The 20,981-nt window shown below is 40.7% G+C and overlaps 1 protein-coding gene across 12 annotated transcripts in view; it reads right to left on the bottom strand.

The window, feature by feature from the left end:
• Positions 1 to 981: 981 nt before the first annotated feature.
• UTRN (utrophin) overlaps positions 982 to 20,981 on the bottom strand; it is a 556,684-nt gene continuing 536,684 nt past the window's right edge. For 10 of the 12 annotated variants that reach the window (XM_010808643.4, XM_015472890.3, XM_010808642.4 and 7 more), the window contains 6 exons: positions 17,478 to 17,636; positions 16,883 to 17,123; positions 12,009 to 12,117; positions 10,438 to 10,536; positions 6,605 to 6,627; positions 1,084 to 3,093 (listed from right to left, as the gene is read on the bottom strand). In XM_010808643.4, coding sequence (XP_010806945.1) covers positions 3,085 to 3,093; positions 6,605 to 6,627; positions 10,438 to 10,536; positions 12,009 to 12,117; positions 16,883 to 17,123; positions 17,478 to 17,636 — 640 coding nt within the window. In that variant the 3' untranslated portion in view covers positions 1,084 to 3,084. Of the gene's footprint in view, positions 3,094 to 6,604; positions 6,628 to 10,437; positions 10,537 to 12,008; positions 12,118 to 16,882; positions 17,124 to 17,477; positions 17,637 to 20,981 lie in introns of all 12 variants that reach the window. The other 2 variants (NM_001278561.2, XM_010808645.4) reach the window with 2 other exon arrangements.

The raw sequence follows: 20,981 nt of genomic DNA, 5'->3' as shown, positions 1-20,981 counted from the left end.
CTTAAAAAAAAATTGTATATTATTGTTTGTTGTTAGTCACTAAGTTGTGTCTGACTCCTTGTGACCCCATGGACTGTAGCCCACCAGGCTCTTCTGTACATGGGGCACTCTTCTAAAAAAAAAAAAATATATATATATATATATATATACACACACACACACATATATATGTGTGTGTGCGTGTGTGTGCATGCATGCTAAGTCACTTCAGTGGTGTCTGACTCTTTGCCACCCAATGGGCTGCAGCCCACCAGGCTCCTCTGTCCATAGCATTTCCAAGGCATGGAAACTGGAGTGGGTTGCCATGCCCTCCTCCAGGGGATCTCCTACACCCAGGGATTGAACCCGTGTCTCCTACATTGCAAGTGGATACTTCATTGCTGAGCCATTGGGGAAGCCTATATTTTCACTATCTACTCACCTCTATTTTCACTTACCTACTCAATAGGTTGCTGGAAATCAACAACTGGTTCTTTAGGAATGCTTAATGTGAATATTACTTTGAAGTAGACAGGATGCTTAAAATGTATGTTCATTAGAATGGGTCAATTTTCTTTAACAAACTATAAATAAGGGGACTTTTCTATTTCATACTTTTACTTTCAGAATCAAGCAACATGATTCTCAGCACTCATTCCCATGGGGTAGCTTTGAAATGGATTAAACTTCTGCTAGAGTGGTAGAATCCAGTGCATATATAAAAAGCGCATTATTTAAGAGCTTGAAGCTGAAAGGGGATTTGAAAGAGTAAGTGACTAAATACCAATAGCATCTAAGATATTAAAACAAAAGCTAAATAGGTTTCACATATATATTTTTAACATCCAATATTATTTTTCCCTAACCTATCTGTAAAGAAAATTGAGAATTATGTATATATATATAAGAGAGAAGAGAGAAACACAGAGAAAGAGAAAGTGAGACAGTGAGAGTAAGAAAGAATGTATTAGGGCATATGAGAGAAACTGCAGGAACACATGTAGATTATCAGGATATAGGCTGTCTTTCTATTTTATTTTCATAATCATACATTCAAAGTTCTAAGTCTATCAGTAAACACCACTGAAGAATATCAAAGTCACCTTGTGTTAAAATTACTTTTATTCAGGATGAAAAATACAACATGTAACCAGTTTAGATGATAGTCTATGATTAGTTCTTTACCACATATTTCAAAAGAACTACATACTTATTTCCCCTTGTTACTGCAATATATTTCTTTATATTTACCGTTACTTAAAAGGTTACAATGTAGTGTTTTATGTAGCTTTTCCTTAATAGCAGATAGAGAACATGTTGCACACAATTACAGGCAGAAAAAAAATTAATACATAACTTTTCAAAGGAAGGACAAGGAAGACACCAAATCTACAACTTGTAGTTCAGAGTTCAGGGAATTTTTTTTTCTTTAAATAGGTATTTTTACTGGGTATGATGTGATCTGATAGAAGCTCTAGATTTTTCAAACTGCAGCGGCATAAAGCTATTTCCAACGCGATGGATGAAGATGGATCTGAGGTAGAAAGGTGGTCATGGCTTTCCTCTTATATAAAACAATTTTCTTCTTCTCAAAATATCTTTACTGCAAATAGACACCCTTGCCCCCCAACCCACCCAACCTATTCTAAAGAATAGGAATTTCTAACTTTAAGCCTCCTTCTGGCCAGATCCCAGTTAAAGAGAACTCAAAGTTAAAATGTCCTGATGTTTTAAAGCACATATGCTTCAATCAAAACACATTATTTTTACTTTTTTTTTTTTTTGGTTTCTTTACATTTGGTAAATGACATGGCATGTTTAAACTGAACCAAATAAATGTTAAATCAGGAGCTGAACCAAATACCTAACTGAATGCACTCAAAGGTGTAAGCCAGGATTCCACCATCTAAGCATTAATTTCATTCTTCTATAGAAGCAGTGATACAGGCTTTTGATAAACATCGTTCCCAAATGCATTGGTCAAATGAAGGGTAATATAACAAGCTATTCCTTCAAAAAGTAAAATGAGACATTCATTAAATTTGTGTCTGCTTTCAGAAGGAAAATAACCGGGGGTTTCAAGAATCATTGAGGGCTTGAATATATTAGAGACATAAACAACCATCAAAATTTCTTCAAAGGGAACTAAAGACAGCCATGGATTTTGGTATCACAATTAGGTACAGGTCTGCTGTGTACTGAATGATGAAAATCAAGACCTGGGAACTAGGAAAAGTTGGACCAAATCTTGTTTCTGTGTCAAAATGAAAATATGCTTAAATGGGCAACCTTTGGTAAAATAATCTTTGAGATTATTATAATTCTGTCATACAGATTGGGACATAAAATAAATAAAGAAATCAACACCAACTTATATAGAGCAGGGAGATAAAAGACAAGGGGAAAAAAATCCCAATAGAAATGCCTGTTAGGCCCACAGGATTTTTATTGCGGTTATCCAAGTGGTCACTAAAGAAATAAGTGTATGATGTGAAGTAAAGTTAAATAGTATACACAGAGCTGTAGCCTAATCCATAAACATATAATATTTGATTGACATATATGAAGTTATTAATTTGGCCAAATCATGGAAACAAATAAAATCTATTTGGTCATGTGGCTTATGAATTATAAATAACCAAAACATAATGGTAAAAGAGTCAAAGAAACAAATGAAGTTATTGTACAAGGTTAATATGAAGGAATGTAAAAATGTAAAATTGTCTTCTAATTCTGATGCATTTGTTCACGGTTATTAAAAAGAAGGTCTCATATTAGAAACCCCCCACCCACTTTCCCAATACTGTATACAGTATACAAATCAGTGACAAATGTATTTCCATTTCCAAATACCATTCTGTTCATTAATTTACAGTTGCATAGAAAGGGAAGAAGAAAACAATAACATATGATTATTATAAAAACAAAATATCCTTTCCTCTTTGGATAGTCAGTGTTTTACTCCTTCAGTAGAACACACAGTCAGCACTCAACAGCATAATTCAAAGAGCCATGGAGCTTCTGATTAAATGGAACTTGACACTGGCATTTGCTGAAAAGGGCAACACTGTAAATCAAGAAATGTTGGTTGGCTAGATGAATACTTCACATTGCCTGTGGGAAGAGAAAATAGCACTGTCAGAACAACATTTACAGAAGGCATTACAGGTAGCAGAGACCTGTCAACTCTTAAAAAAATAAAAGTGCTTCTTTCAGCATAGACAAGTCCTCTTTTGCTACATTCAATGGGGATACTTTACTCCCACCTGACTTTTGTTCCTGGAATGAAGTCCTTTGCTTTCATCATAAAGTTTCATAGCCTGCTTTTCATCAACTCAGCTGATATAGAGGAAGTCTGGAAGACTTTTCTCTTGTCCAGGCTGGAAACCAAGTTAAAACTGAGACGATTTGTCTTTTCTTTTTTTTTTTCCTGAGAGGTACTAATGTTGACTGAATTAGGTTGGTGCAAGCACTCTGTGTTCCTCTGAGGGTCTGTGGGAGGTCTTCTGCAGAATTGGTACCCTGGACAAATTCCAGGGTACCAGCTGGATCCCAGCTGGGATCCAGACAATAAGAACTCAAGACAGGAATCACAGTTCAAGGGTGTGCGATGGTGCCAGTTAAAGGCTCAGCGCTAATGTACAGAGGCAAGGAAGGATAGAAATCCAGGTCACACTCAGAGGAGTGGCATCAACCTTTCAGAGATCAAATGGTTGGGTCCATTATCATTAAAATCTATGTCAAAAACTCTTCTCTAAATGCATCTTTCACTGGCTTGCTCTAATGGATATCTACATCTCCCTAAAGGCACAGCTTCCTCCATAGAAAGAAAGGACTTCTTTACATAGGTCTGTTTTTTATCTCTCACACTCCTCAGATACGGGATAGGTTCATATTGTGATTTTCAGGGCCTTTTCTCTCTCTCCTTCCTTAAAGTACCCAGCTTTGAATCTCTTCATCAAACCATACCACCCACTATGCAGCTCTAAGCTCATGTCCCCTTACCTCTTGAAGAAAAAATGGCTGTCATTCATTGGTTTTAAATGTTCATGATTTCAATACATAGATGGTTTCTCCAAACCTGTGGCCTCTTAGCTCCTTGAGCTCCACTCCTCCCAGAATCTGTCCTTCACCCTTTCTCAGCCTTCCACGCAAAGTCTCAAATCTGGATGACTGCCAACACCTGCATCCCTTCCAATATTTCAATTTCAATCATCCCCCTTTCTGACAACCCACCTGTACCTTTCCAGCTTACTTCCACTAGGACCCAAACTTCACTCATCCTCTGGTACTATGGCCTACAGATTTCCTGTCTCCCACACCTATTGCACCCTCACTGTTCTTCCTTCCAGACTTGGGTGCAAGCATTATCATCGCTCCTCTGCCTCTTCCCTTGAACTGTTGTACTCTCTTGGCCAAACAACTACTTCAACTTAAATGCAATAAATTTCAAGTTAAATGCAATACTTGGCCTACTCTGGTGCCAGTGCCCATGAACTTGAATGAGGCTGAAGGGCAACACATAGTCCTGCAGACAGGCCTCAAGTTAAATTCACAGGCAAGCAAGTGGTGGCCTTTAATGCTACCTGGCAGTCACTCTGTTTCCACATACTCTCCTCAGCTCCAAGCAGCTACTGCACATCTTCCAGTCTCTCCTCATACCTCCAAGGCCTCCTCCCCAGCCTCACTCTCTGCTGAAGCCCCTGCTTCTGATTCACTAAGACAACAGAACAATCACAAGACTTCTGCTCTCTGGGATGAGGTTCTTCCTTCTCACAGGCTCTCACACCACAGCCACTGATCTACTTCATATTCCCTTGTGTTCCCTCCAGTTACTAAAGATGAACCATTGGTACTTCTCCTTAATATCTCAGCCTCTTGGGCCATTAAGGCAGTAGCACAATCAGAGGGTTCACGGTTTCAAAAAGATTCATAAAAGGTGCATGAGGAAAAATGTTCTCCAAAGATTTACTGTGGTCTTGGGACACACTATTTCTAAGACTACCTGATAAGGAAAATACTGAAAAACACATGGGCTATATCTGCCAACAGTTCTCAGCAAATTCTTAAATGAAAAATCAAAATCTTCTCCCCTCAGAATAACAAAAGCAGCTTTGTGTACTGCCCCAGGCATGGCTTTTAAGTCCATGTTCTGTGGTAGCTATCTGAAGTACATGTTTGGGAGAACCCTGTCAGCTAAACCTATCTGGGGTAATTTTACATAGTACATAGAACTATTAAAGGCTTGAGTCTACTGAGTGACTTTCACTTTGGGCTTCCCTGGTAGCTCAACTGGTAAAGAATCCACGTGCAATGTGAAGACCCTGGTTTGCTTCCTGGGTCAGGAAGATCCCCTGGAGAAGGGAACAGCTACCCACTCCAGTATCCTGGCCTGGAAGACTCCATGGACTGTATAGTTCATGGGGTCACAAAGAGTTGGACACGACTGAGTGACTTTCACTAAAAACCTGTTAGAACACAAAAGATCTGGCAATTGGGGCATCTGGAAAAACTGGCGTGGGAGGGTTCCCCTCCTCAGGCTGACAAACTGCTGTACCAAATCAACTAACATGTCAAGCAAGTTTCCTTATTTACATGGGGAATAAATCAACAATGCTGTGCTGTGCTTGGTCACTTGTCATGTCCAACTCTTTGTGACCCCATGGACTGTAGCCTGCCAGGCTCCTCTGTCCATGGGATTCTCCAGGCAAGAATACTGGAGTGGGTTGCTGTACCTTCCTCTAGGGGATCTCCCCAACCCAGGAATCAAATTCATATCTCCAGCATCTGCATGGCAGGCAGGTTCTTTATCCACTGAGCCACCCGGGAAGCCCACTAGGACCCCCTAAACCTTGTTTCCATTAGCTCATGGTATCAGAATGTGGAGAAGCAAACCTACAGGTCTGTCTCCTGACTACCTTCACAAGCATGTCACTGGTCTGTTATCAACTGCACACGTGGTTTCTCCAGCCTTGCAGAGCTCTTAAACTGCGGCTGTATGCAACACAGGCAGTAAGCAAGGGCACCAGTATAAAGACAAACACTGACTGAATAGTGTCAGAGCAGCATTTGACGCACTCTCATCAAGCACAGGATATGAAGTAAGTGAAGAGCAAAACAGGGAGAAATCATGTCCTAGGGCAGGGCTGGTAGGCATTGCGAGTGGGCTGTGCAGGAGGGTCCTGTCCACTAGCAGGAAGCCAAGGGATAAACTCCATATCATGGTTCTACCAAGAAATGAGAAGAAAGGGGTCTAACAGGAAAACATTCTGTCCCTAAATAAAAACAGAGCATGGTTCATGGACTCTGAATGCACATTTATAGCATAAAAGAATTTCAATTCTCTATTTTCATAAGGTGAAAATATAGCAAAAATCAAAAATCAACAGTAGGTAATCGCTTAAACATTTTATTTTTAAATAAAGAAAGGAAAAAAAAAAAAATTAAAAAGCAAACCGGCCATCCTGTAAAGCATGTGGGATCTTAGTTCCCTGAACAGGGATCGAACCCTGACTCTGCATTGGAAGCACAGTCTTAACCACTAGATCACCAGGGAAGTCCCACTAATTGCTTACTCCAAGTTATAATCTGTAACACCTAAACCAGTCAACCCATGAACTCTTACCTGTGGCCTGCTGGGGAGATTTGCTGAAAGAGAAAACAAAAACAGTCAACTGCAGGCATTTCTGTGGTTCTCCCTTTTATGCATGCAAAAGTGTAAACTGCACCATTCCCAGCTGTTAAATGGATATTAATAAGAAAATAAGAAAGAGCTTTGGGGAAGTTTTTTTTTTTTTTTTTGGCCAGATGCTTCAACAGGGCTAGTTTCCCTACTTAGCTTTTCATATCCCATGTGCTTTAAGAAATAAAAATTCCACCAAAATATGCAAAAGATACGCCAGCTCTCTCAAAGCAGTACATGCTAAAGCATTCAGTGAATAATTAGTTTTGCAAAAAAAACTCAAAATTTCCCACTGAAATCATGCCATATATTTGGTTTATGCATTAGAACAGAGAAAATTCTGTATATTCTCCTGAATAGTACAAATTCTGACCAAGAAGTCATTAAGGAAATGCCAGGGCCAGAGTCTTTAGTTTCTGCCACCCTTACCCCAAAGACCAGGAAGATGGTGGCAGTAGCCTAGTCCTCAGCACTCAGAAGTCTTGTAGGAACTTGGGTTAATCCTGTGCCTTCCATGGGCTAAGTTAAGAGCATGAGATAAGTTAGAATATGGTGTCTAATTTGCCTTTGCATCTGAGCAGCTCAGCTCCTCCTTGGTGGCAGAGGGCATGTGCAGTGAAGCTGATCCAGTACGACCTGAAAGGGCAGCCACTAGCACAGCTCTTCTCTAAGGCCTCTGAGGTTTCATCTCTCCCTTTCACTGTGACATCTCACAATTTCTGAACTGGTACTCAGCCCTGGGAGAGAGAGGCGCTCCACTGCTTATGATAGTAGCATCTGTTCTGGGTCATTAAAGATCGTCCCTAATCAAACAGCATGTGACTACTTTCATCATTCTATTTTTTTGTTTCCCCCTTTTTGAAGGGAAACAAACAAAAAACAAAAAACCTGTGACCACACAGTAGGTGCTTCATGAGAAAAAAGAGCAAGAAGTGGAAGCTTCTTATGATGCCCTGGAGGGAAAGTGTGCACCCCAGTAGTATTGGGGGGAATAATCAAGTCCTACCAATTGTGTAAGTTATATCAGGGAAAAAAGAGTGGACTTCCTTACACAGGGGAATTACCCTTGCACAGAACTACACCCTCTTGAGGGAAACCTTAGTTGCATGAGCATGAAGTATACCATAGGCAGAGGTAAGCTTCTCTTCTCAGTAACAAACAGCCGAATCCAAACAGAAATCAAATCTGTTTTGCTGCAAATCAACATTTTAACCCTGTAGCCTTTTATTAAATAAAGGCTACAAGTACCCTCTTAAACAAATCATAAAATACATATTTTAAAGAAATCAGGAAATCATTGTATTTTAGTAGGTCTTGAAGTTTTGATGAATGTCAATCAAGCTCAATAAATATAGGCAATTCACAGTAAGAATATGCCTGCAGATAAAAAAAATAATTAAAAAGCATTTGTTAGTCTATTAGTGAAAATAATATTCATCTTACTACTAGCATCTTGTATATTTGGATGACATAAAAGAAAAAAACAACAACAAAATGATGTTACACTGAAAAAATTAGTTACGGCAGTCAGTGGAAATTTTAGTATATCAGTTAATAGGCAACACGATTACATTCCCTTCATTAACTCCTTGTCAGGAAGAGATGGAAATGCTTGCGTCTCTGCTCTGAAACTCAACATACATAATTAAAAGAAAACTTTAAAAGGCCATAATTCAAGGATGCTATCAGGACCAACTGGGACATTAATCCAAGACAGAGGAATTCTAAAGTGTTATGTGCAACAATATACAGACACAGCAAGAAAAAAAAGTCATGTTTAAGTAGACAATTCATACAATTAGGATTTAAGAATACAGTTTCATTTTAATTCCAAGAGTGCCAGGAGTGGAAATTCACTTGTGACCATGCTAATGTTTAATTCACAAAGGATCAAAAGTCAAGATTAACATGCAGATCAATTCACTGTATGCTGGTGACCAGCAGTTTTAAAGTTCTCATTAGTTACAGGGGATTGGCTTGGCATTGGGAGGATGCCAATCCGATTTGCTTTCAAAAACTCTCCAAAGATGGTCAGTTAGCTTTGGGAGTTTGTGATGGACAGGGAAGCCTGGCATGCTGCAGTCCATGGGGTCGCAAAGAGTCAGACATGACTGAGCGACTGAACTGAACTGAAGCTTTGGAAATGCAAAGGCTTATTAAAGTATTTGCTAGCTTGTACAGCTTAAAAGGGGCAACAAAGCAAAGGAATCCAACAGAACCTTCTAAGTACTATCTAGTACTATCAATTAAACCTTCCTTCCCAACAGGAAAATTTTATCATTCATTCATTCACTCATTCAATCCAGAAATATATTGGGCACCAAATTTGCGGCAGGTGCTCATTTCTATTTTACATCCATTAAAAAAAAAAAAAGTTTAATCAATCCAGGCAGAATTTAAAAGTATATGTCAATTTCATAAATAAATCAATTTATGTTTTTATTTTTATGAAAAGCTATCCCTATCTTGGGAGATTTTTATATTATCAAAGTATAAAGACTCTTTACTGTCATTTAAAGTGGTATTTTCTGAGGAGAGGATGGAAAGGGGTGTAATGACAGGCTGTTTTATATACTACATATATATGATGAATAATATATAATAGTGCTGTGCTGAGCTAAGTCACTTGAGTTGTGTCCAACCCTTTGCAACCCCATGGACCATAGCCTGCCAGACTCTTCTTTTCATGGGATTCTCCAGGCAAGAATCCTGGAGTGGGCTGCCATTTCTTATTCCAGGGAATCTTCCCAATCCAGGAATTGAACCCGAGTCTATTATGTCTCCTGCATTGGCTCGTGGGTGGCTTCTTCACCACTAGCACCACCTGAGGTGCAGTACTAGAATCTTAGTGTAATGGCTGACTAGAGCTAATCACCCTAAAATTATAAATATAAATTTTTAAATAATATATTCTGATTTCTTTAAAATATTATTTAAAATATAATTGCAGCTTTAAGTGGTGTGTATGTATGTACAGTAAGCTGTTTGTTTGAAACAACAGAAATGTTTTTGCTGACAGCTCAGTAGAAACTGCAAGACACCAAGGTGCTGAAGACAAAATGTTTGGGGAAAAAAATCAATAAATAACAATTATACAGTTTCCTCTGGGATTTTTATTTGGTTATTTTCTGGCTCTTGGTTGTTCATATGGAGAATTCACAGGGTCATAATCTGCCGTGCTTTAAATTGTTTGGCCTTTCTTACAGTGACTATTTTATTCCTTGAGAAAAGAACCCATGAACCTAAAAAAAATAATAAAAACAAAACAAAACCCACACCAAAACAAAAGATGGGGGGTGGGGTGTGAAATTGAAAATAATCCCTTTTTACATCTGAACTTGATGACATCAGAAGACAATATCTGAAGAAAAGAGAAGGAATGACTTAGAAAAAGCTATTTTCAGACTTTGTCTGGCATACCACAAAAAACACTCTTTTGGAGAAATACACCTTTCTTACTATGGCCTGCACTGAAGAGGATAATTTCTCCTTAAAGACAGACTTGTTTTATGTGCCCCAGGTTGTCGATCACAGGGCAGATCAAAGGATCTCAAAGAGCAGGGTGGCACTGGCCCTCCACCCTGGGATGTGATGGCATCCAGGTTGGGCTTTGTTTGCCTTGCTGACATATGGAAAGCTTGATTTATCTTCAAATAATGTTCAGTCTCGCTTCCAATATTGCTGTTATCTCACCAAAGAAGACAAAGGGCCTCACACAGGAAAAAAGAAATGGAAGGAAAAAGCATAGTAGCGGCATTACGATCTTTCATACTCACGGCAACAGGATGGAAACGTACTGTTGATCTGCTCCATGACCTCTGTGAGGTCCGTGCTGGTGTCATGAGGGGGTGCCAGCGACTCCTCTGCCGCCGTGCCTGCAGATAGAAAGAACAACAGACGCTCTCAGATTAACGTCCGGTCTTCCACTAAAACCCAACTGTGGGGGAAAAATGCCAGTACTGGCCTCTAAACATCAGTGTGAAAATAGTCTCCTTGCAAAGAATAATTTTAGGGGGAAATTCGAAAATCACTTTTGCATTAATTTCTGGTAACAGAATTTTACATAATTAAAATGTATTAGATGTTTCTATAGAAAGAATTCAAGTGCCAGGGGAAAATTCACAAGTGAAAAATAAGTAATGGGGTCATATTATTTCTTAGTTAGAATTCCACTATTTTGCACAGCTATTTAAAAAATAACTCTATTTATTTTTGGCTGTGCTGGGTCTTCGTTACTGCATGTGGGCTTTTCTCTAGTTGCAGAGCACAGGCTCCAGGGCATTGCAAATTTCAGTAGTTGCAGCTCCCAGGCTCCAGAACACAGGTTCAATAGTTGTGGTGCAAGGGCTGATTAGTTTCTCTGTGGCATATGGGATCTTCCCAGACCAGGGATTGAACCTGTGTCTCCTGCATTGACAGGAGGATTATTTACCACTGAGCCACCAGGGAAGCCCATCAAGTATATTTTCATATGAGAAATATATTCCATCAATTTTTTCCTTCCTTCTTTATGGAGACTTCAGCATAGGCTAGCTTACACTGCTACAAAGTTAGAAGTATTTTATAAGACACTTTCTATTTTGATGTTTATTTAGTCTATCATCAATAGCAAAATAATTCTCTTATTTAACAATTTAAAATAATTTCACTATTTTAGGTTTTCCTCTGATACATGCAGCAAAAGGATTCCCATTAACAAATTATTTTGGTTCAAGTATGGGGTTCTCAGTAGGATTTTAGAGCTTAATTTCATCAATAACAAAATGTCATTCCAGAATTCCTGGTTGACAGAGCCCATCCTCGCAGCAGTGACAGGTCCCCATTGTGACCAAGGACAGGCTAGGTGGGACTTCAGCCTCAGATGGGGGTGGCTGAGGCAGAAATGTCTCGGGGAACTAGGATGGAGAAAGCAGAATACTGAGTCCCCAGCCCTGGGCAGAGAAAACTATATTTGGTGTGATATTCTTTAGTCGTTTATTCTGAATGTGTACAACTATGAAATTTCAGAGACAGAAGTTTATTGAAAAAAAAAATCATTCCTAAGGCAAAGAACAAAGTAAATTGTTGCTCATCCCAAAAGGAAGGAGCTCTTTCTCCTCTCTCATCAAAATTCGATTCACTACTACACCTTACACAAACATGTGCATTATAGTTTATTATTCTAAAATGCTTGCTTTTTTCAGTATTGTTAAAATGGCTTTGTACTCAGCTGAGATGAAAGAGAATACGAATTCCCTTATGCTTAAGGCCGGCATGTGCAAGAATGTTATTTAAAATGAAAAGCGCACAAATGGCAAAGCCCAGGGTAGAGCAGGGGAGAGAGTAGCCGAGTCTTGCGGACACAGACCTGCCTGGTGGAACTGCGGGCCCGGGTCTGGATCCAGGGAGTAGTTCAGTGCCGACTGCTGAGGGGAAGCCCAAGGGGAGACGCCATTGATTTGCGAATCAGATTCAGGCTGAAATCACATTCAGAGGTTAAAATTGAAGAGATTCAAAAAGTGATTAAAGAAAACATTTCTGTTTCTAACTTCCCTTCCCCAACTATGGATAATTAAATCACATAACATCCTTCACCCTCAGTCATTTTCAAATACGCTTTAACGTCAGTTGGTGGACTCACTAGTGTTCAGCTGAGGACCAAATGGTCCTTCCCTTTGGATCTGAGAACTTTGAAGAATTCACTTGGTTATTTGGCAGGATTTACCTATCAATGTCAGGGTCATTCCCTCAATTGTTCTATTACTTTTACGTCAACCAAGCGATTTTGGAAACATGTTTCATTCATCTTTAAAATTAACACTGCTTCCCATTCAGTAAATTTATCTAATTTAAAAATTATGCTAATTTTTTAACTTAAATCAATATTTAAGAGCAATATTGGAGAGTGGTAAAGGGTATGATAGAGTGCCTGATGAACTATGGACGGAGGTTCGTGAAATTGTACAGGAGACAGGGATCAAGACCATCCCCATGGAAAAGAAATGCAAAAAAGCAAAATGGCTGTCTGAGGAGGCCTTACAAATAGCTGTGAAAAAAAGAGAAGCGAAAAGCAAAGGAGAAAAGGAAAGATGTAAGTATCTGAATGCAGAGTTCCAAAGAATAGCAAGGAGAGATAATAAAGCCTTCCTCAGCGACCAATGCAAAGAAACAGAGGAAAACAACAGAATGGGAAAGACTATAGATCTCTTCAAGAAAATCAGAGATACCAAGGGAGCATTTCAAGCAAAGATGGGCTCAATAAATGACAGAAATGGTATGGACCTAACAGAAGCAGAAGATATTAAGAAAAGATGACAATAATACACAGAAGAACTGTACAAAAAAGATCTTCATGACCAAAATAATCACGATGGTGTGATTACTGACCTAGAGCCAGACATCCTGGAATGTGAAGTCAAGTGGGCCTTAGAAAGCATCACTATGAACAAAGCTAGTGGAGGTGATGGAATTCCAGTTGAGCTATTCCAAATCCTGAAAGATGATGCTATGAAAGTGTTGCACTCAATATGCCAGCAAATGTGGAAAACTCAGCAGTGGCCACAGGACTGGAAAAGGTCAGTTTTCATTCCAATCCCAAAGAAAGTCAATGCCCAAGAATGCTCAAACTACCGCACAATTGCACTCATCTCACACGCTAGTAAAGTCATGCTCAAAATTCTCCAAGCCAGGCTTCAGCAACACGTGAACTGCGAACTTCCAGATGTTCAAGCTGGTTTTAGAAAAGGCAGAGGAACCAGAGATCGAATTGCCAACATCCACTGGATCACCAAAAAAGCAAGAGTTCCAGAAAAACATCTATTTCTGCTTTATTGACTATGCCAAAGCCTTTGACTGTGTGGATCACAATAAACTGTGGAAAATTCTGAAAGAGATGGGAATACCAGACCACCTGACCTGCCTCTTGAGAAACCTGTATGCAAAAGGCTGTATATTGTCACCCTGCTTATTTACCCTCTTTCTATGCAGAGTACATCATAAGAAACGCTGGGCTGGAAGAAGCACAAGCTGGAAACAAGATTGCCGGGAGAAATATCAATAACCTCAGATATGCAGATGACACCACCCTTATGGCAGAAAGTGAAGAGGAATTCAAAAGCTTCTTGATGAAAGTGAAAGTGGAGAGTGAAAAAGTTGGCTTAAAGCTCAACATTCAGAAAACTAAGATCATGGCATCTGGTCCCATCACTTCATGGGAAATAGATGGGGAAACAGTGGAAACAGTGTCAGACTTTATTTTTCTGGGCTCCAAAATCACTGCAGATGGTGACTGCAGCCATGAAATTAGAAGACGCTTACTCCTTGGAAGGAAAGTTATGACCAACCTACATAGCATATTGAAAAGCAGAGACATCACTTTGCCAACAAAGTTTCGTCTAGTCAAGGCTATGGTTTTTCCTGTGGTCATGTATGGATGTGAGAGTTGGACTGTGAAGAAAGCTGAGCACTGAAGAATTGATGCTTTTGAACTGTGGTGTTGGAGAAGACTCTTGAGAGTCCCTTGGACTGCAAGGAGATCCAACCAGTCCATTCTGAAGGAGATCAGCCCTGGGATTTCTTTGGAAGGAATGATGCTAAAGCTGAAACTTCAGAACTTTGGCCACCTCATGCAAAGAGTTGACTCATTGGAAAAGACTGATGCTGGGAGGGATTGGGGGCAGGAGGAGAAGGGGATGACAGAGGATGAGATGGCTGGATGGCATCATTGACTCGATGGACATGAGTCTGAATGAACTCCGGGAGTTGGTGATGGACAGGGAGGCCTGGCGTGCTGCGATTCATGGGGTCGCAAAGAGTCAGACACGACTGAGCAACTGAACTGAACTGAACTGAAAGGGTATGATTTTTTTTTTTTTTTTATTGAAGTTGCTTTACAATGTTGTGTTATCTTCTTCTGTACAGCAAAGTGAGTCAGTTATACATGTGTACATATACCCACTCTTTAGATTCCCATATAGGTCATTACTGAGGACTGAATAAAGTTCCCTGTGCTTGAAGAGCATGATGTTGGATTCAGCTGCTTGGATACAGACTTGGTCACTCAGAGTTGTCTAATTCTGAGGCAATTTTATAACTATCTCTTTTTTATTTATAAAAACCTAGATTTTTTTAAATTTAAAAATTAGGGTTGGTGATAAGGGTATCTGCATGATATATCATGTGTTGTGAAGGAGGTGATCAGTTAGTATTTCTGTAGTGATTAGAAAGGAATCTGACACACCTAATAAATACTTCACAAAGGCAGGAAGTTTGAAATGGTGATGGATACATTGACAGGTACATGGTCAGATTAGAAAAGCGTGATTCATTGTAAAGGCAGTGCAGAAGTTCCATTGATTTTGATGCTGTTTGTTTCCATTAAATCTATATTAGCTGAAGTCTGGCAGTTTTGCTAGTTTTTACTATCAGAGTTGAATTTTCCATCAACTTTTGGCATTCATGCTAGGTCATTAAGAAGAGATAAGAGCCTTATAGTCTAGAATATACAGAGCTATTTAGATATCCGATATCTTGTAAAGCATTACTGTGCGATTCTGAAGGCTCATGAGCCATTAGGCAGCTCGGTCTTAATGGGAGGAAGAGAGTAGGGGGAGGCAGGGGGTGAGCAGGAGAGCCTTGGCTCTGTTCAGAGCATCACAGGCTATAGAAAACAAACTTTTCAAGCACAGCTGCCTTCCACAGCACTTCTACCTGTGCACTAAGTCCCTAATACTCAAACTTCATATTCTAAATAAGAGAGTCCGAGGAAAAAGTCATCCTTTGTCCAGGCACCATTCAGAAACATCATACAATATTGACAATATAGTTTTGCCGTCTGTATGGGAGTGACATCAAGGTGAAAACCTAATATACAAAGGACTAAAAGAAAGCCTGCCAGGCCTCGGGGAAAGTCTAAATAATGCACAGTTTCTAAGCAAACCTTCTCCCAAACAGTGTCACGCAAAGTCTGAAACAGTGACAGACATTCAGAAAGGATAAGGGGTGTTCTGTGGCCCGCTGTATAGGTAATGCAAAAATTACACTGTTTTGAATGATTCTGACACGTTAAAAGATACTGCTAAGCAACTGTGAAAAGACGGTTTTCTAAAATTTGAGAAAATCACTGGAGAGAAAGTTGTTTCTGCCTTTGATTCATACATCATTTCTGGAGAAAAGCATTCCTATTCACTGTCTAGGGGCCCCTCATACTGCATGGGCCAGAGAAGAAAGCAAAAGAGAGCATGGATGTGGATGTCAGGGATTTTTCAGGAGAGGCAAGTTCCAGGCCCATCGTCTGGGATTCTTCACAACAAACAACTGCTGCAAAGACATCTTCACTGCTAGCTCTGTGACACGATCCCCGCTCTTCAGCTGCTGGATGTAACCAGTTACTTCATTCTCCACAGGGTGTATGTCTCTATAGATGACATTATCTTGTCATATATCATACTATCTTGTTATGGTCCCTAACAAGATTGCAGAAACTATATCTGATGCTTCTTTTATATCCCAAAGAACAGTGTGTTTCAAAATCGCAGGCTATTATCCACTCATGAGTTATAAAATTGGGCCTGACCAACACTAAGAAAGATAGATGAAAAATGAAAGGGAAGAGGCGAAGGAAGGGAAAGGAAGGAAGAAGGGAGGAGGAGGGGGAAGAAAAATAGAAATAGGCAGTATTTTTTAATAACAGCAATTAGCATTTTGTACTCATCACACTTGTATGCATTCATCATAATGCAAATTGTATTTTTATTGTCAAGAAAGTTTGCAAACAACTGCCATAAAACATGGTGCTATGTGAGGAAATAATAGCTGAAAATTAATAAACATCTGTTACTTAATTTCTTGAAAATAGTTTACGGGAAGGAGGTTTTAGCATGAAGAGTTCAGGTCACTTCCTTTCCCTTAATATCCACAGATGTTTCCCAAATGTAATTTATGCAGATGTATGTGATAGGATCTTTTCCCTTAACCTATTCAGAGCTGAGACAGATTTAATTGTTAAAGAAGAATGAGCAATTCCATCTTAAGCTGGGAAAATGCATTTTTTTTTTTGTTTTTGGTGCCAGTGAGGATTGAATGCTTACGTTTGTAGAGGGATTTCTAAGCCAGTTGAAATCAACTATGGAGAGGAGAAACGAGAAGTGAATCTTCCTACTGACTCTGGGACTGAGCCCCATGGGACATGGGACCAGGGCAGATGGCGTGGGGACAGGGGATGCCAGGTTCTGCACACTCTACCTGCTCTAGCAGCTGCCGAAGTCGGTGGAGCTGAGACTCCAGCTGCTTGTTGTGATCTTCTAAAATCTGCATCCTGGCCTCCAGCCGACCTTTGTGCTGCCTGAGGAGTTTCGCCTCTGCTATAAGTTCTGAATCCTCAGACGTGTGATGAGGGGACACAACAGAGTCTGGAGGGGAGCCGACAGGGAGGCCCCTTCTCAAGTGCTGCTCTTTCAGCTGCTCATATTCCACCTGCAGATTTCTAGTGGAGAACCGAAAACTGAATTAGTATTGGACATATCACCTTCTTTCCAAAATTGCCCATGAGCTCCAAATGTAGTCGAGACTACTTATTTCCTCATAGGTAAAAACATTTATCAATGAGACAAGCAAGCATGAATAAAACTGTAGCTTTAAATAAATAGATGTTCTAATAGACAGCACCCCTGAACCCTAAAATGTAGCTGTAATCTGCACCCAGCTGCCCAGTGTGTTAATGACCTCTGAAACTTTGCCTCCACTGTATTTCCTGGACAATAGTCCTGAAAAAAGAATGGGTAAGGCCATGTGGAAGTGCATATGAAAGGATTTCCCATTTCTCCGAAGTCTAGCACACCTTTGTTCTTCCTCCAGGTCGGCAATGATCCGCTCCAGTTCTCCACGTTCTTCCCTTTCTACTGACTTCAGGATCTGCGCTGGACTCTGGGGCTGGCTCACTGGGGACTCCCCTCCGAGCGTCTGGCAGTACTGCTGGATGAGAGCATGCTCGTCCTCCCTGAGGTGGCAAAGCAGACACACACAAAGGCTTACATTTGGAGGTGGATGTCGCTGGACATAGAGGAAGTGAAACAATGACGGTCAGGCTGGCTACTGAGGCTCTACTGCCTTAAAACTCAACGTCCCTATGATCTTCCTTTAAAACTCTGGGAAGATATTTTACCTGATAGTGTATGTACACTACACACACACACACACACACACACACACACACACACCAACATTTCATGCTTGGCCTTGGTCTAGCATGTGTATCTCACAAAACTTAGAAGAGATATTTTACTCAGCAAAGTATACAAAGGACAACACTTACATAGTTAATATAAAAGATTTTATAGGCAAAATTAAAAAACTGAATGCCAAAAGAGTAACTTAAAAGATTGTTAACTAAAAATAAACTGCTATAGGAACTTCTCTAGTGGTTCAGTGGTTAAGGCTCCATGCTTTCAATTCAGGGGGCATGGGTTCCGATCCCTGGTCAGAGAACTAGACCTCACATGCCTCACATTGCATGGCCAAAAAAAAAAAATTGCTACAGTCTGAGTGTTTATTTCCCCTCCCTGAAATTCACATGTTGAAACCTAATCCCCAGTGTAAAGATGTGTGGAGGTGGGGCCTTTGGGGGGTGATTAGGTTATGAGAGTGGAGTCTCCATGAATATGATTAGTGCCCTTATGAAAGAGATCCCAGAGAGCTCCCTTCCTCCTTATACCCTGTGAGGGAGCTACAAGGTGATAGCTATGAGCCAGGAAGGGGGTCCTCATTAGACACTAAATCCACTAGCTACTTGACCCTGGACTTCTCAATCTCCAGAACTATAAGAAAAAATGCTTGTCATTTATAAACTGTCCAGTTTCAAGTATTTTGCAATCACTGTCCCAATCAAGTACTTGATTTTACTATCTTAGCATGTGGTTGAAAGCAATTTTATAATGCTTTGTGAAGAAAGCTGAGCCCCGAAGAACTGATGCTTTTGAACTGTGGTGTTGGAGAAGACTCTTGAGAGTCCCTTGGACTGCAAGGAGATCCAACCAGTCCATTCTGAAGGAGATCAGCCCTGGGTGTTCTTTGGAAGGAATGATGCTAAAGCTGAAATTCCAGTACTTTGGCCACCTCATGCAAAGAGTTGACTCACTGGAAAACACTCTGATGCTAGGAGGGATTGGGGGCAGGAGGAGAAGGGGACGACAGAGGATGAGATGGCTGGATGGCATCATTGACTCGATGGACGTGAGTCTGAGTGATCTCCGGGAGTTGGTGATGGACAGGGAGGCCTGGCGTGCTGCGATTCATGGGGTTGCAAAGAGTCGGACACCACTGAGCGACTGAACTGAACTGAACCCAAAGGGGCTAAATGTTACATTCTTTCATTTAAGTAACTTAATATAAATTATAATTGTAGATATTTATAAATATCTGTATTTATTCTATTTGATATTATCAGCACATCATTTCTAGGATCAATCATTCTGTATTAAACAAGGAATTCCATTTAATTCACTTGGGGTCTCCCACTTTTCTAACTTCTTGTCTAATGGACTAGATGCATTAATAATGTGGTCAAATGGAATAACTGACAGAAACAGAAGCATGAGAGAGTAGACAAAACTGACATGTTTATGGGAAGGAGATGCTTACCAGCAAGCTTGGAATCCCTCTCCTTCTTTTACCAGAAATCCAGTCAGTCAGTGTCAGTCGCTCAGTCGTATCCGACTCTTTGCATCCCCATCAGATCAGATCAGTCGCTCAGTTGTGTCTGACTCTTTGCGACCCCATGAATCGCAGCATGCCAGGCCCCCCTGTCCATCACCAACTCCCAGAGATCACTCAGACTCACGTCCATCGAGTCAGTGATGCCATCTAGCCATCTCATCCTCTGTCGTCCCCTTCTCCTCTTGCCCCGAATCCCTCCCAGCATCAGAATCTTTTCCAGTGAGTCAACTCTTCGCATGAGGTGGCCAAAGTACTGGAGTTTCAGCTTTAGCATCATTCCTTCCAAAGAAAGCCCAGGGCTGATCTCCTTCAGAATGGACTGGTTGGATCTCCTTGCAGTCCAAGGGACTCTCAAGAGTCTTCTCCAACACCACAGTTCAAAAGCATCAATTCTTCGGCGCTTAGCCTTCTTCACAGTCCAACTCTCACATCCATACATGACCACAGGAAAAACCATAGCCTTGACTAGACGGACCTTTGTTGGCAAAGTAATGTCTCTGCTTTTGAATATGCTATCTAGGTTGGTCATAACTTTCCTTCCAAGGAGTAAGCATCTTTTAATTTCATGGTTGCAGTCACCATCTGCAGTGATTTTGGAGCCCAGAAAAATAAAGTCTGACACTGTTTCCACTGTTTCCCCATCTATTTCCCATGAAGTGATGGGACCGGATGCCATGATCTTAGTTTTCTGAATGTTGAGCTTTAAGCCAACTTTTTCACTCTCCACTTTCACTTTCATCAAGAGGCTTTTGAGTCCCTCTTCAATTTCTGCCATAAGGGTGGTGTCATCCTTGCAACCCCATGGACTATGGCAACTCCAGGTTCCTCTGTCCACGGAATTCTCCAGGCAAGAATACTGGAGTGGGTTGCCATTTCCTTCTCCAGGGATTTTCCTGACCCAGGGATTGAACCTGGGTCTTCAGCATTGCAGGCAGATTCTTTACCATCTGAGCCACCAGGGAAGCCCAGAGATCCAGTCAGATCTCCTTGTAAATATGCAAATGATGGATTTCCTGGTTAATGCTAGCAGGAGAGTCCTGCTACAGAATACCTTGGGCAGATTGTACCTGATCTGTTTTTTATGGCTTTTGGTAAACAAATCCTGGAATCTATGGATGTATTCAGTGCATGCGTGCGTGCTGTTGCCTTAGTCGTGTGTGACTGTCTGTGATCCTATGGACTGTAGCCTGCCAGGCTCCTCTGTCCATGGGATTATTCTCCAGGCAAGAATACTGGAGTGGATTGCCATGCCCTCCTCCAGGGTATCTTTGCAACCCCGGGATCGAACCTGCACGTCTTATGTCTCCCGTATTTTCAGGCAGGTCTTTACCACCAGTGTCACCTGGGAAGCATGTACAGGGTAGGGCTTCAGAAAAACATCTTGTAAGTTATGTAGCAATCAGAATGTAAAATGGAGCTATCCCATGCCTGAACCAGCTCTCTCCTGTGTAATGATGTGACTGTAAATATTCCTTAAAGAGCTTGTCTGTTACCCTGGGGTCAGGGCATATCCTATCACAGTCAGAAGGAACCAGGTGAGTGGCACGGGCAGCCCTGGACCTTTTGCTTATGCCCTGGAGCTGATGAACATGCTTGATACTGGGTAAGATCTGTGACTCTGAGTCTCGCT

The sequence above is a fragment of the Bos taurus genome, chromosome 9 (genome assembly GCF_002263795.3).
Source record: "Bos taurus isolate L1 Dominette 01449 registration number 42190680 breed Hereford chromosome 9, ARS-UCD2.0, whole genome shotgun sequence".
Lineage (NCBI taxonomy): Eukaryota > Metazoa > Chordata > Mammalia > Artiodactyla > Bovidae > Bos > Bos taurus.
This window is presented reverse-complemented; position numbering and strand designations above follow the sequence as displayed.